This window comes from Sabethes cyaneus, chromosome 1 (genome assembly GCF_943734655.1).
Source record: "Sabethes cyaneus chromosome 1, idSabCyanKW18_F2, whole genome shotgun sequence".
Lineage (NCBI taxonomy): Eukaryota > Metazoa > Arthropoda > Insecta > Diptera > Culicidae > Sabethes > Sabethes cyaneus.
Genome location: NC_071353.1, coordinates 136,237,654 through 136,252,217, shown reverse-complemented (window position 1 = coordinate 136,252,217; position 14,564 = coordinate 136,237,654). Strand labels below are relative to the sequence as shown.

At 43.5% G+C, this 14,564-nt stretch overlaps 1 protein-coding gene across 1 annotated transcript in view; it reads right to left on the bottom strand.

The window, feature by feature from the left end:
* Positions 1-4,120: 4,120 nt before the first annotated feature.
* LOC128732899 (uncharacterized) overlaps positions 4,121-14,564 on the bottom strand; it is a 542,040-nt gene continuing 531,596 nt past the window's right edge. Inside the window, exons 3-9 of the mRNA XM_053826336.1 lie at positions 13,519-13,722; positions 12,865-13,443; positions 12,094-12,797; positions 10,673-12,023; positions 10,188-10,613; positions 5,341-6,117; positions 4,121-5,278 (exon numbers count right to left, since the gene is read on the bottom strand). Of these exons, the coding sequence (XP_053682311.1) occupies positions 4,307-5,278; positions 5,341-6,117; positions 10,188-10,613; positions 10,673-12,023; positions 12,094-12,797; positions 12,865-13,443; positions 13,519-13,722 (5,013 nt within the window). The 3' untranslated portion in view covers positions 4,121-4,306. The remainder of the gene's footprint in view (positions 5,279-5,340; positions 6,118-10,187; positions 10,614-10,672; positions 12,024-12,093; positions 12,798-12,864; positions 13,444-13,518; positions 13,723-14,564) is intronic.

Below are 14,564 nucleotides of genomic sequence, written 5' to 3'. Positions count from 1 at the left end.
GGAATATGGAATATACTGACCCTTGCCGGCAGGGCAAGCTGACTTAACTTGCAAGGGAAGCTGATCGCCTGAAGCTTGAAATTTCTGGGGCTGCGAGCCAGGCCCCGGGGGGCCGGGGAGGTGAAAATGTTACTCGAGAAAGAGGAGTTGAATTCCTACTGAACCCAGAGACATGTGCGGCCCTGATGAAGTGGGAACCGACTAACGAAAGAACAATTGTTGCCAGATTCAGAACACGGGTTAGAAACCTCACAGCAATCCAGTGCGCCAACAGATGCTGCCGACCTGCAGGAGAACGAGAGATTCTACAGCCAGCTGAAAAATGTGATTGATAAAGTTCCCAGGGGGATATGCAAATCCACTTGAGCGACTTCAACGCGAAGATTGGCTCAAATAACACGAACCTTGAACTATCCTGAGACGCCATGGCCTAGGAGGAATGAACGAAAACGAGAAGCTGTTTGCAGAATTTTGTGGTAATAACAACATGGTCATTGGTGGATCGCTCTTTCCCCATAGACCAGCACATAAATGGCGAAGGAGTCTTCTTCATGTACGCAACAAACGCAGCGCTAATACGTTTGCGCGTCGCACCTGTTCAACGACGGGAGGAGAAAGTTGTATGCCGTTATGACGTCCGCCGATTGGAAAATCCTGAGGTGAACAGCTTGAATCCCGAGTTGCCGCCTGGTAGAAATGTCGAAGAGCAATGGATCGGCATCAAAAACGCCTTCATCACGACTAGTGACGAAACCCTCGGCAAATTGTGTAAGGGGCGAATGGAGTGGATCTCGGATGCAACTTGGAGGAAAATCGACGACCAAAGAGAGGCGAAAGCCGGCATTGAGTGTACGGACTGAATATTTTGAACAACTTTTCCGAAATTCAAATGTCAGAGAACAACAAAACCAGCAGCGTATGACGGCAACAGTTTCTTCAGCTATCACGAATATGAAATCCAATAGAGGGGATAGGCCAGGAATAGACTGTATTTATCAGCCCAGATGATGCATCAACTTTTAAGCAATATATGAGAAACCGCAACTTTTCCGGTAGACTGGATGCAGAGCATATTGGTCAAAGTCCCTAAGAAAGGAGACCTAACTGAAAGCGGTAACTGGCGTGGCATCATGTGGCTCTACCACTCTCAAAGTACTCTGTAAGGTAATTCTCAACCGGATCCAGGAGAAGACCGACGCTACTCTCCGGTGGCAGCAAGCTGGATTCCGTGTTGACCGATCAATACATTCCAGGAATCTTGTGCTGATGTTCGTTGATTCCGAAAAAGCTTTTGACCGACTCAATCACGCAAACATATGGGGCGCACTTGGGCGTAGAGGAGTTCCAGATAAGCTAGTCCATTTCATCGAGGCTCAGTACGAGGCGTTCTCGTGCAAGGTGTTGCACCACGGCATCTTTTTTGAAATCTAGAAAGGTTACTGCAGGTGTGAGACAGGGCTGCATTTTATCACCGCTACTGTTTCGAATATTGTACTATTCACTGTTTATTCGATCTGATGTCCTTATCAATAAATTTGGATCGCCAGAATCGGAGTAGTGCAGAAAGTTTTTTACTGTATGCTTTACGCAATCTTCCAAGGTGTGATCCCAGAAACCAAAAATGTTACCGCTTGCTTAATTTAGAGACTCTGGAAAGACATGTTAACACTCAAGCCCTGTTCCTGGCTAGAATGATTTTAGAAGATATTGACTGGCTCACCATTCTGAGTCAATTCAACATGTAGACTCCCGAAAGATACCTCAGAACGAGGAATTTTCTGTACCTGCGAGGGCGGAATGGAAACTATGGAATATACGACCCTATTCGATTTAACGCAATGCGATTAAACCAAGTTTATGACTGGTTCGACTTGAACTTGGCGGTTAAAAACGTTCAGCAACGTTCAACATGGTTCAACGTTGATATAGTGGTATGAATATTCGCCTCTATTTTACATATCGAGCGGAGCCGGATCCGATAAGAAATTGCACTTCGATCGGAATACATCGTATGCTACAACACACGTCGATCGGGACGTTTCTGATCGGAACAGGCCCGATCGTAATGCAGAATCAAGGCGATTAGCACTTACTAGCCTAGATGTATGCAGGATCCGTCTCGGCCAGCAGATGGCGCTATCAACAGTGTCTTCTGAATATTAACAAAGCACCCAGTCTTCTTGTTAAACGGGTCTTCGCTAGAATCCGCTTTACGCAACAGGAACGACACACTTTCTGGTTCTAAAGATTTTATTATCCTGTGCCACAAACATCCTGCGCAAGCTTCTTATTCTTATTCTTATTAATACCGTCACAGCCACAATAGAGGATTCCTTGAAATAATTCTAATTATTTCTAACCATAGAAATATGTATTTCGAATTATTTTCTTGTCAGTATTGACATTTGCAAAACATCGAAGATGTATCACAAATGTTAAATCGGCCAGGCCCACTGTGAAGTATTGCCGCAAAGACGATTCTGTGAAATGAATCTTGTGTAAATAAGTTATTTATACCTAAATTCATTTGTGAATCAACAGGGGAAGAAGAAACAGGGACGTCTCGTACCAACCGCTTCTAATTAATTACTAAATTGATGAAGTTTTATTTTCGTTGGGAGTATTTAGCTAGTAAAGGTTAAAAAAATACTCCGGACCATTGGGGATGAACTTATGGCACTTAGCCAAAAGCCAGGCTGTAATAGGCCAAAGATATAGCGCCTTATTTCGCTCTCTGAAAATAGATTGATACACCAACTACTAAAAATCCATCGGCCACATAAAAAAGTAAAAACAATATTTTGAAATTCCTGTTTAAGTTTTAAGTGCGTTTGTTGTAAAGCTGAATTAAATAAAAAACGAAATATAAATGGAACTTTCTCACCACATTTTCCGCATTTGTCGCACGAAACACAATCAACGTTCTCCTTGGCATCGTCTCTCCAAGAAAGATTCCATTTTGTCTATTAGGTGAGCAACCGTTACGATCGGACATTGATTTACAATTTTTCTTGGTTCGTCATATATCATGGCAAACGATGTCAATGGGTTGTAAAGCACCAGGAAGTTGAAGCTGCTACTTATTCAGCGTCCTCCGAACGCAATTTATTCATTAGCGAGGATACCTGCATATTTCTTGACTTCAATCCAATTTTCAATTCAAAGGTTTTTCATTTTACGACTCATCGTTTCTTAACGTTAGTCACTTTTTTTCTCAGAAAAAAGTCTATCTTTTTAGGTAATTTCAGCGCAATAATCACTTCTCGTAACTTTATTTTCAACACTGTAGGTAGCTCACAATCCCACAATCTTGGGTTAGACTAGTATTTAGTCAATTGATGACTAAAAACATTATCTATCGAAAATAATAGAAATGTGGACGAGAAAAATTTTTAAACGTCCGCTTACGGCCGTAGTTTACTACGATCTTCCCACAAACATCCTGCGCAAGCTTTTGCACTAAATTACCGTCACATAATTACATCGCCTAATTGTTAATGATTGAATGAATGAATGTGCTTTCTACTGATATGTAGGCGCAGATTTTCGGAAAACTATCATAACTAGGTAAAACGCAAGAGGAACACCACTTAGCATAGCACTAGTTGACCGGGGAAATAATATTTCGCTTGAATGTGCTTCGGAATCGAAAGAAATTATAATTTATCTTCCACAAGATAAAATTAAGACATGAAAGTTCCACGCCAGCGAAGAATCTTGACGTCTAACTATTTACAGTCACCGCCTACTACCCTACTAAACTGGAATTCACTACACGATTTGGGTGTCGTTTCAGCACAGAGGTTTTACCAAGAGCAAGACAGGAATTCCACTTTGAACCTAACCGGCGAACGGACAGGTTGAAGAGTTTCATATGCCATATCTACAACAGGGACTTAAAAGACTTGAGTACTGCGAATATCGGGGCAAAACTATACCCAATGCTTTACACAAATCCTATTTGCCATACCAGCGTATTAAACTGCTTAGTTCAAATTTGAAATTTTAGTTAGTTTGAATGAACATTTTAAAAAAATGTTTCGAAGAATTCTTTTCAAAATCACATTAAGTCATATTATCTATATTTCAACGTATTTATTTCTTACGTAAAGCACTTAAATTCTAGAGGATTAATTTTCGAAGAAGCGAAAACGAGTGTCACACTTCCCATTCAAAATAAAAATTAATAATAATAGTAGTAATAACAGTACAGGACCCTGCGGGAAGTTTAAAACCAAAAATTCTTCAATTTGTCGCCTCGACTTCACCATTCAACATAATTTCTCTCTCTTTCTCTCAGAATGATCTAATGATCCCGGCGTCGGCTCGATTCGGCCACAACGAAAAACTTCTCCTTGATCATCTTGTGGTAAACTAGATTCGTACACTTGGAATCGGTGTACAGTTCCACCTCGAGTGTCGGTGAATGGCTGGTCACTTTGGCATAGATTCGCTTACCTTCGATTATCTCGACCAGCTTCATCATAATATCAGACTCCCGCATGCGGGGATTCGCCCGGAGGGCGTGCAGCTGCACCTGAACGTTTCGCAGCGAAATTCGCCGCAAACTGACCGGACATTTCAGTATGTCCCGCACACTGATGGTTTCCTTGTTCAGGTAGTCGACGTAGAAAACTCGCACTTCGCCCTGATCGGGGAAATACTCTTCGATGAGGCCACGGTACCAAAAGCTGTCCTGTTTGTATATTGCGAGGCAGGGCATATTTTCTTCGATGTCGGAACACTTCCGTTGCTTCCGCACGTAACATTGGATTTTAGCCATCATTTCCTTCATCTGCTGGATGTGGTCATCCAATTGAGGGAACACAAAAAGATTGAAAGGACTGATGAGGTTGGTAACCTCGCAGTAAAAACCCTTCACTGATTCGTCCAGCTGGAATTTCGGGTAACCGTGCAACGTTGGTCGTGTGATTTCCAGTGGAGGATCGATTTGGGTAGAGGTATCGAACTCGTTTGGATTAAACGAAACATTTGACGAAACGTCTGTCGCAGTTCCACCAACTGCTTCATCATTCTTCTTGTCATCATCCTGTACTTCTCCGTCCTCCAAGTCGAAATCAATTTCCAGCTTGACATCGCCGAAACTGAAGAAATACTGCACCTTATTCAGATCGATTCCGGTTTCGGTGGAATCTTCGTCCAGCTCCTCCTCACAGTCGGCCGCCGCAGCAGAGCGTGATTGTTCTGCCGCCACGTGATCCAGCAGTTCATTTATCTCTTTCTTACTGAAACGACCACGAAAATCCTGTGGCGATCCCTAAAAAGAAGAACCGTTATGTTGTTACTTGGAATTAATATTAAACAAAAGGGAAAGCTTACTGTTTCAGTGTCACTATCGCTGGCAGGTTCAGTTCCAAAATTGGCACCAATTTTAAAGCGAGGAGTTTTCGGTGAATTCACACGCTTACTGCCGAATAGGTTCATGTACGGATCGAAAAGCTGGTCAACCTTCTCTTCGAAGATACCGTGCTTTTTGATGACCATTTTCTGCTCCAGCAAGTACTCGGAAACATCGACCGAAACTTCACCAGTCACTTTAAGATAACAAGGAATCACCCCTGCCGAATCGCAATCCATGTCCGTGTCAACGCGCACTTGGCATTGTTTGCCTACCACCAGCGAATGGAGCGTGTCCAACACCTCCGTCTTCCACACGGTGTCCGTATCTTTCGGCGATACGTCCGTCAAGCGATATTTGTTAACCAGAATCGGTACACGTCCGCAAATTACATTCTTACGCAAATCTTGAACGTCACACTCCTCAATGTTACCGTAGTCAACGAACTGCACCTTGTACCGACAGGGACTGATCGCCTTGCGCACGATGGCCCGATAGAACTGATCGTCGATGTGGAACTTTGCTACGCACGGTTCACCGTTGGCATAGAATTTATCACTCGGCAGCTGCTTACTGCCGTCGAACTTGGCATTAATGACCTTCTTCAAGGCCGACAGAATCGGTTCCTTTTCCACGTCGTGCAGGTAGATGACACCGTTATTGTCAACGTACGTCGGTACACCGACAAAGATACTCTTGTCGATAGGTTTCGCCGCCAGCCAGCGGTCGATCGGAGTCGGTTCGCTCGTAATGTCGTCCTGAGAAGCAAAAAAATGAAAATTTAGTTTGACCACAAAAAAAGCATAATTTGTACTGGACTTATTGAAATTAAGTAGAAAAGTTGGGGTTTTCTAGTAACCGATGACCAACCAGTTCGTTTCACTAAATCGTACGCCGCCTTAAAGTTTAAAGACAGATAACAAGTCTGCAAGTTGTATTCCCGGAACTTAGAATCTGTCGTAAAATACCAAATGTGCCAAGTTAATGAAGATTAAGGCTGTCTTTGACGAAATGTGTTGCTCTTTTAGTTTTTCAAGGAACTTCTGCTCACTATTAATCTAAAGGACTAACTTCCATAAAAACGTCGGTCGTCTTGATAAATCAACAGCCGTCACTTAATCGTACAACGCTGTATGCACCTAGAAAGGCATTGTAACTGTTTCTGCACAGTTTGAGCTATTTAGAACACATTAAGAATAGAAACGGAAGTGCCATCGTTTTTATTAAGTCACGGACGTTTTAAGTCACGGATAAAATCCCAGCTCTAAGGAGTAGAGTTGACTGTCCACCTACTTTTAACCGGACGCTGGGGAAACAATATCTGGTCCATGAAAGCCCCAATAACTCCTACCGCTGTTGAGCTATCTTTGCCGGCGCACTTCAGTCGTTCTAGCCGTATGTGCGGTTGTAGGTTGTCTTTCTCTCGGCTTTTCACCTTCCTATTACTGATACGCATCGCGCTTCTAACACTTTTTTATTCGTCCTGCCGCTACTAGATGATCAATTAGTCGATTTCTACCTTAATGATGCTGTGCCAAAATCTTGACACATTAGTCTTTAGACGAGACACTGTGACACTCTAATCCGTGGTGTTGTAATTTCCAGTCCAATCAGCGAGGAAGGCTTCTAAACTCCCATACAAGGACATTTCGATACCTTCGTTGACAAGTTCCCTTTCTTCGTTTCTAGTACATCGTCTTCTAACCAAGCACATGCATTAAGAAACGAACTGAACTTAACGATTTTTAATGCAATTACCCTGCCACCTGGTAGAGAATCCATCCTAGCATAGATCGCCAATCGCAGCAAAAGAAAAAAAAATGGCAGAGGACAGAAGAGAGCGTCGAACCTGGTACCTGGTTTCGGCCGTCCGACGGTGCTGCACAATCATAAACTGCAGCAGGAGTTGAAGAGGAAGACCGAGTGCAAGGTGGCCTCATTGTTTCGCGCCTTGGGTTTGGACATTTTTAGGAGGAAGCGTCATTGGAGGCCGGTCGTGTTTTAACAGCAGGCAATTACTCAGGAGCGGCTTAAGGTGCTGACGAAAAACATCTTATGGTGGTTATAATGAAGAACAATCTACTCTACGCTAGACGAAAACGATTGACAGGAGTAGGTAAGTAATGACGGGCGTCAAATATAACTCCCACACCACGTTCCCGAAGTTTCTCTATTGCTGGCGATCAGTGGGAAGAGAATGTCCAAATCGTCCTTTCCTACGAGGTTTGCGGTGAATGGGGAAATAGACAGTATGAAATGCCTGCCGGAAGCTGCCGCCTTTCTCAACAAATATCACGCAATGGGGCATTTTTTTTTTTGGCTGGACTTGGCCACGGCCCATTATGCCTAGAGATGAACCGACTGATGTTACCAACGTCCTCAAACTGCGACCGACCGATTTCTTTTTGGCGAACCTCAGAGGATCTGGCCAGTAATTTCGTCGCAAGAACGGAACAGTAGCTGATCGCCAAGGCCCGTGGGTTCATGGGCCGTGGTTAAGATTTCGTCCAGACACCGGCTTTTATAGAAGGCTTAATAAACATAAAATTTAATGAAAATATGTTCCATTCAGTTTTTTTATAGTTGTTTTAGCAAATTAGTCTACATTATCTGTCTTGGAGTACGATTAGGAAGGTACTCACGTGGCCTATATTCATAAACAGCTACAAATACAATACGCAAGTGTGTGGATTTTCGAAGTTGGATAATATGAAGCGGTTGCAGGATAGTTGTCAAGGGAACAAACAGATTGTTCTGCTACAATCTGCGTCCAGATATACAGGAAGAGTTGCGACATGCAGCGCTCACGGCGTACAACTTTCCGCTCCCGTGCGTGGTGGACATCAACCGAATTATCAAGTGGACGCTTCTTGTGCGGACGATGGCGTGCGTGTTCTGGTTCGTGTAGAATTTCCGAAACAAGCGGTCACCGTTAGAAACGTTGAAGCCGACGAGCAGGCAGACAAGAACAGAAGATGTTCTGGCGTTACTGTAGCAGAGCGAGTATGGAAAGGCGGAAATCAGGCTCGTGCAGACGGCTCACACTCGAAACTTTCGGACGAGACGTGGTTGTACGTCGAGAACTCCTCTTACAAACGAGCGCGGCCTCCTGCTTATGGAGGGCTAGGCAGGGTCACATTCATACTATTCGACTTGCGATTCCCGAAATTCTTTTTAAAGGACGATATCATTATCTGGAAAATCATACACTATCACGAGCAATGTTGTGCCAAAATAGCAAAAGCTTGCATAGAACGACGTTCACGGATGATTGCACTTCCGGTGCATCACCTGCAACCATTCGGCTTCCTAGGAATCACCTCATCCAATTGACTGGGAAGGTTGATATTTGATTGTTATGAACCTTTTCCTCGCATTTAAATCTAGGGATCATTCAATAATGACGTCCACTGCTTATGGGGGGAGAGGGGTCAATTTTGTGACAGGTTGTGACAGAGGGGGGGAGGAGGTCTAGGCAAATGTGACATCCATTGTTATTGTTAGAGTTGTTATTCTCAGAAAAAGGCTACAAAAACTCATCGATTTATTTCGATTTTCGAATTTATCAGAAGATCGCAAGAGGACCCGACATCGTCGAAACAAATAAATAAAGCTGATTCTCTCCTATCTTCTCTTCACTCAAAAAGCAACTTGTTTCATTTGTTGAACAGAATCTTTCAAGCAAGCTTCAATTGATGCTGGTAATTGATTCAGCTGACGGCGCCGAAAGTCGGGCACGATTTACCTATGTTACACTAGATTAATTATACCATGCGTTACATTAAAGGGTACATGTAAATCATTTTCAGTTCATTTGCAATCAAAGTTTCTAGCCTTTTACTAAATATTTGATAGATAAATATACAAAATTAACTTTAAAGGCTATCGTCACGATGTAGTGAAACCTGCCTCGGCGATGCAGATTGAAGCTGTTTTAAAGCGGAGCGGTGCTCTTCAATTGAAACCAAAACTTCATTTCTTCATTGATTTGTGGCGATTTGCAATTGAAAGTTGTTAGAGCCTTTGTTCACAGTTCATAAATCGTGTCCATAAAAATGTTTTTTACTAATAAAATTACATACAGCAATTCGATAAAAAAAATCAGTAAAAGTCTACTCGCTGGGTGGAGAAAGTTAGCAAAACGTGGAATCTTTTTAAAATTTCGTTAAAACGATAACTTTGAGATCAGTTTATTCGGAAAATCTAGAAATTAAATTTTTTTTGAGAAAATACGCGACTGTTATTTTCCTTGGTTTTTTAATCTTACACTACTTCTTAAAAGATTAAGCTATTTTTATAAAACACTTTTTACTTTTAACACGCTTTTTATTTCTATTTTAGGTTTGTGTGACGTCCAAAGGGGGGGGGGGAGGTTGAGTTTTGTGACACAATCGGACAGAGGGGGGAGGGAGGGTCTAAAAAGACAGAAATTTAGTGGACGTCATTTTTGAATCGTCCCCTATCGCTTGCCTACTTTATGCTGCTTTGTTAATCTCAAGCTTTCGTTCCATGACGTTGATATCAACGGTGAGTCTAAATTATCTGGACTGACTTTCGGAACATTGTGATAATCGCGTCTAACCTTGTTTCTCAGGAGGCATCCAACTATAAGCACAAGGGCTTATAACCCTTTTCAAAATTCAGAAGAACTCACCGGCTGGTTTCTAACTTCTAACATTTGGTTTGCGACTTATTTCTTTTCAAATTGTACTTCTAGATTTTGTCAATTTTCTTTACTGCTCTCACCTCAATTAGAAAATAAATTATTTGAGTCAGATTATAGTGATTTCATGAGTAACTAAGAAGCAATACGATCGTCTCAACTTACCTGATAGGTATCAATCGATTCCGCGAAGCTGGGCTCCACCCGAGGTTCCTCCATGTCAACGTCCAGCGCCTGAACGAACTGATCGAAAGCTTGATAGTGACGCTGCAGTTCCTCTTCCACCGAAGTAGCCGACGAGAGGGGCATAAACTTCTCCTTTAGGTGCACATAACCGTACTGTACCAGATTGTTGTTGATGTTGGTATACTGGTAGAGTAGCGGCGAAAGGGCTGTCGTGTGCTCTGATGTCATCCCCCAGAGGACAACCGGAAGCGAATCGTTCACACTTCGGCCGTGTAGAGATATTGAGAAGCACTCGAACTTTTCGATTGCCACCTTGAAGGCATCGATAACGGACGAACTCCACGTTGGCTGATTACCCGTCGGACCGATGCATGCCAAAAAGCACCGGATAGCTGCCGGATGTACCTGTAAAAAAATTGCAGCATGAATTTAATCATACAATTGATAATATTGTTACTACTTACTTGTTTGAGATCACCCGGAATGGAACACATGTTAGAGTAATGGGCATTCATGGTGAAAGCCCTGTCGATCAGGAACACCGTATAGTTGCTGTCGTCAACAATCTCTATCACCCGCGCTCGGTACCATTCGCAGCCGATTCCATCGTTGTCGGATGAAGGAACCGCAGTCATTGTAGGAAACACCAGACAAATCTCATCAACTTTCCACTCCGTTTTATCATCGCCCTCGTCCATTTTTTCATCCATACGGTTTTGAATCTCCTCTTGCATTTGCGAAACTCCGTCTGCATTCTTGACTAGGCTCACGTAGAATTCTCCTGGCGAAAATACACGCAAAAGTTCCACCCGAGCTCTTGCTTTGCGTTTTTCCGAAGCAGCCGAGCTCTTGCTGGCGACCGTCCGCTCACTAACGTTGTCACCACTGTCAACGACGTTCTTATCATCGGCAGCTGGCGCCTCCTTAGCTCGTTCCACCACAATGCTTTCCGATCCCGTTGAAACGGCGAAGCCGTTCTTCACCATCAATCCGTTCACGCAGATATCGTATCGCTTTTTAACTACGTACAGTGCTACGTCGTAGCACCGCTCGGAGTCTCGACTATCTACGATAATCTGGAACACGGACTGGCTTTTCGCCAGCCGGTTGAAATCGGTTATCGCTTCCTGTGTCCAGCGGTAATTATGCTGCTTGAAGGGCTGAATATGCATAAGCTTGCAGCAAACGGCAAATTCAGGCTCCGTGCAAAACTGCTTCGGCAGATAGCGAATATCTTGCCACTCAATGAGCAAACGATGACCAGTGTCTACGGAAGCAATCTCACTGTGCGCTTCGCCCAACTTCAATATTCGTCCTCTCTTCCAAATCGTCACATCGTCCGGATCCTGTTCGGCAAATGCACAAACCATTCCAACGTGTGGAAGGTAGGCAATTTTCGCTTCCTTCACGACATACTCGGCCAGCTGGCGCTGCATCCGGTCGAACTGCTCCTGCCAGGCGTTCTTGCGGATGAAAAATTCGCTCGGTGAAACCGAGCACGTTATCCGGGCCTTGAACACATCGTCCAGCTCCAGTTCGCGGGGCTTGATCTGCCGCTTGTATTCTGCGTTCCACTTCTGCAGGCTCTTTTCCAGCTGGTTAATCCTAGCTTGCGCATCGGGCGACCATTTGGTGCTGCCGGATGCGGCTGCGGCAGCGGCAGCAGGCTTCGGATTCGATTCGCTTTTGGCCACTTTTAGATACATCAGTGCACCGCGCAACGATTTAGGGTTATCGACAGTTTGCGAAATCAAATCCACCTGCAACGGGTCAGGGCTTGCTGCGTTTTGTACCACGTACATTATCATGTGTTGGCTGCAAATTTAATTTTAAAATAAAAAATAAAAAAAAATCTCAGCAAATATTAAAACATAGCAACACTTACTTATCGATGAAATCGATCATCAACTGACGCGCCTCGGGACTCCATTCGCAGCCGGTACCGGCTGCCGGAACCAGATCGAACAGCGAACACTCGCAGGCAAGCGGTTCGGTTGCCTGCAGTTCTTCGGTCATTTCGCGAAAGTGGCCCCGCGGGATTTCGTCCGTACGTCCGTAATCGACGAAGCAAACTTCGTACAGCTTCCCGTGCTTGCCCCGGTTCAGTACCTTCGCCCGGTACCAGCTGCGTTCGGCAATCGGTTGTGCCAGATACATTGAACCGACCTTAATTTTCTCCGGTTCTTCGACCTTTTCCGAATCTATTTCGCACAGTTCGTTTATGATCATGAACTGCTTTTGATTCGTGATCACATAGAACTTGCTCGGGCTAACTACGCAGGTAACCTGTACCTTTTGGCTGTACTTTATGAAAGTTGCGTTATCCGGATTGATAGGGTTTATTTCCAAAATCGGTTTACGAGCCGGTTCGTGGGCAGCATCTGCCGGCCGGATGGCCGGTGCCGCTGGGTTTGAATTACTTTGATTTGAATTGGAAGTTGAGCCATACGATACAAGCCGGCTACCACTTCGTGCGACTTTGATTGACAACGGTTGCTGTCCTTTGTGGCTCTCAGCAGTGCTGTGTTGGGAATTCTGCGGGTCCGTTATAGTGGAAACAAAAACCACATCCGGACTGCGAGCTTTTGGCTGAAAGAAATTCCGGAAAACTTGTTAAAACATATTTTGACTTATCGTATTGATTGTTGGTACTAACCTTGGGGTTCGTTTTAGGTGATTCGTTGGAATGCTTTTCATGACGGGACGTCTTTTTATGTTTGCGTTTGCTGTTGCTTTTTTTGATTCGGCGCTGTTCACTCTCCTCGGAACCGATTGACAGATGATCTCGAAGAGCTTTCGTTTCCTCCGAACCTGTATCGCTCTTGGTTTTGTTGATTTCTTTTACCGTAACTTCGGGTAAGTCTTTAGCTCTGTGACCTTTTTTATGAACGACAGTAGTAGGTTTTCTACTACTGGACGCGAATGGTTCCGGCTCGCGGGCTTGTGGAAGCTCCGGAGAGCTTACGGGTTCCAGCACAGGAAAGGGCTCCTGCGTGTAGAACGGGACATACTGGTAGCGGTAACATTCGGACGTGTGGGTCAATCCGAAATAATTTCGGATCTCCTTCCGTAGCGGTTCCTTCTCACGAAAACGGAAAGGGTTTTCCGTGGGTTCCTGAATTCGAACCGTCACCGGCGCTGTATGCAGCATTTTCTTCATGTCTTTTATTAAGTCGGACAGAAGAGTTTGCCGGGGTAGTGCCACTTGGAATGTCTGAAATTGTTCGATAGAGCGCTGCCGGGAGAGATGGAATACGTACAAGTTTTTACTCATAATATTTTTGGATTATCAAGATCTAGTTAGAGTTACCTTGAGATTTCGATCGGAAGAATTTAGTTCCTTCTGGATAGCTTTTGTTTCTTTGTTATACTCAAGGTACTGCTCTCGCACAGCGCACAGCAATTCCTGCTCCACAGATTGAAGCACGTTGTGGAGCGAAAAGAAATAGTCGGTGATGTCGCTTATAACTTTATCGGTATATTCCTTTTGTTTTTCGATAACGCGATCGAGATTCTGAAAAGATAAAAAAAATAATCCAATATGTAGTAAGTACTTGACGGCAATTGTGATCGATAACATGGCCCTAATATTGAATAAATAACACATTTTTTGTTCTAACTACAGTAGAGATTTGTATAACGCGGATTTGTAGAACGCGGATTTCTATAGCGCGGGTACCACGATATTTCTATAACGCGGTTTTCCGCGTATAACAAATACACGTAGCATATGGATATTGAGTTAATTGGGGCTAAACTCGAATTCTGAGCGATTTTGAACAGATACGGTCGTGGTATCTTTTAAGAACTTGTAGGGCATATAACAGTTGACTCTCTAAGTGATGTACGGAAACCACAAAGTTACGGGTTGGCCTGCTGAAGGTTCCGGAATACGTTGAAATTTTCGTATTGGTATAGTTGGTTAAAATTGGTAAAATATTTTTGAAGTAATTAAGGTCGGGTAATTGATACAAAGTATAAAAAAAGTAATAAATAAGTGACCTTAGGAAGGCGTAAGGTGGTCCTCCGGAAAATTCAGAATATATTGTGAATATATTGAGTGCAATTTGACTACACTAGAAATATATTTCGACTATTTGTGACTCAATTTGGCCATTGGATGGTTTACCGGGAGAAAATTCAAAGCTTACCTGAAATTGGTTATTTGAAATGCAAATGTTTTAATTTGTAACAGATTAAAATGAAATGGAATATCAGCAATCCTCAACTAAATAGGCCGCACACGACTGGACATGGCCGCCAAAACGTTCACTGGAAAATGAGGATTTGCAGTCAAAGTGAACAATAAGTGAAAATTCATGTTGAAGTCCGCGTTACAATTTGAAAAGAGTTTGA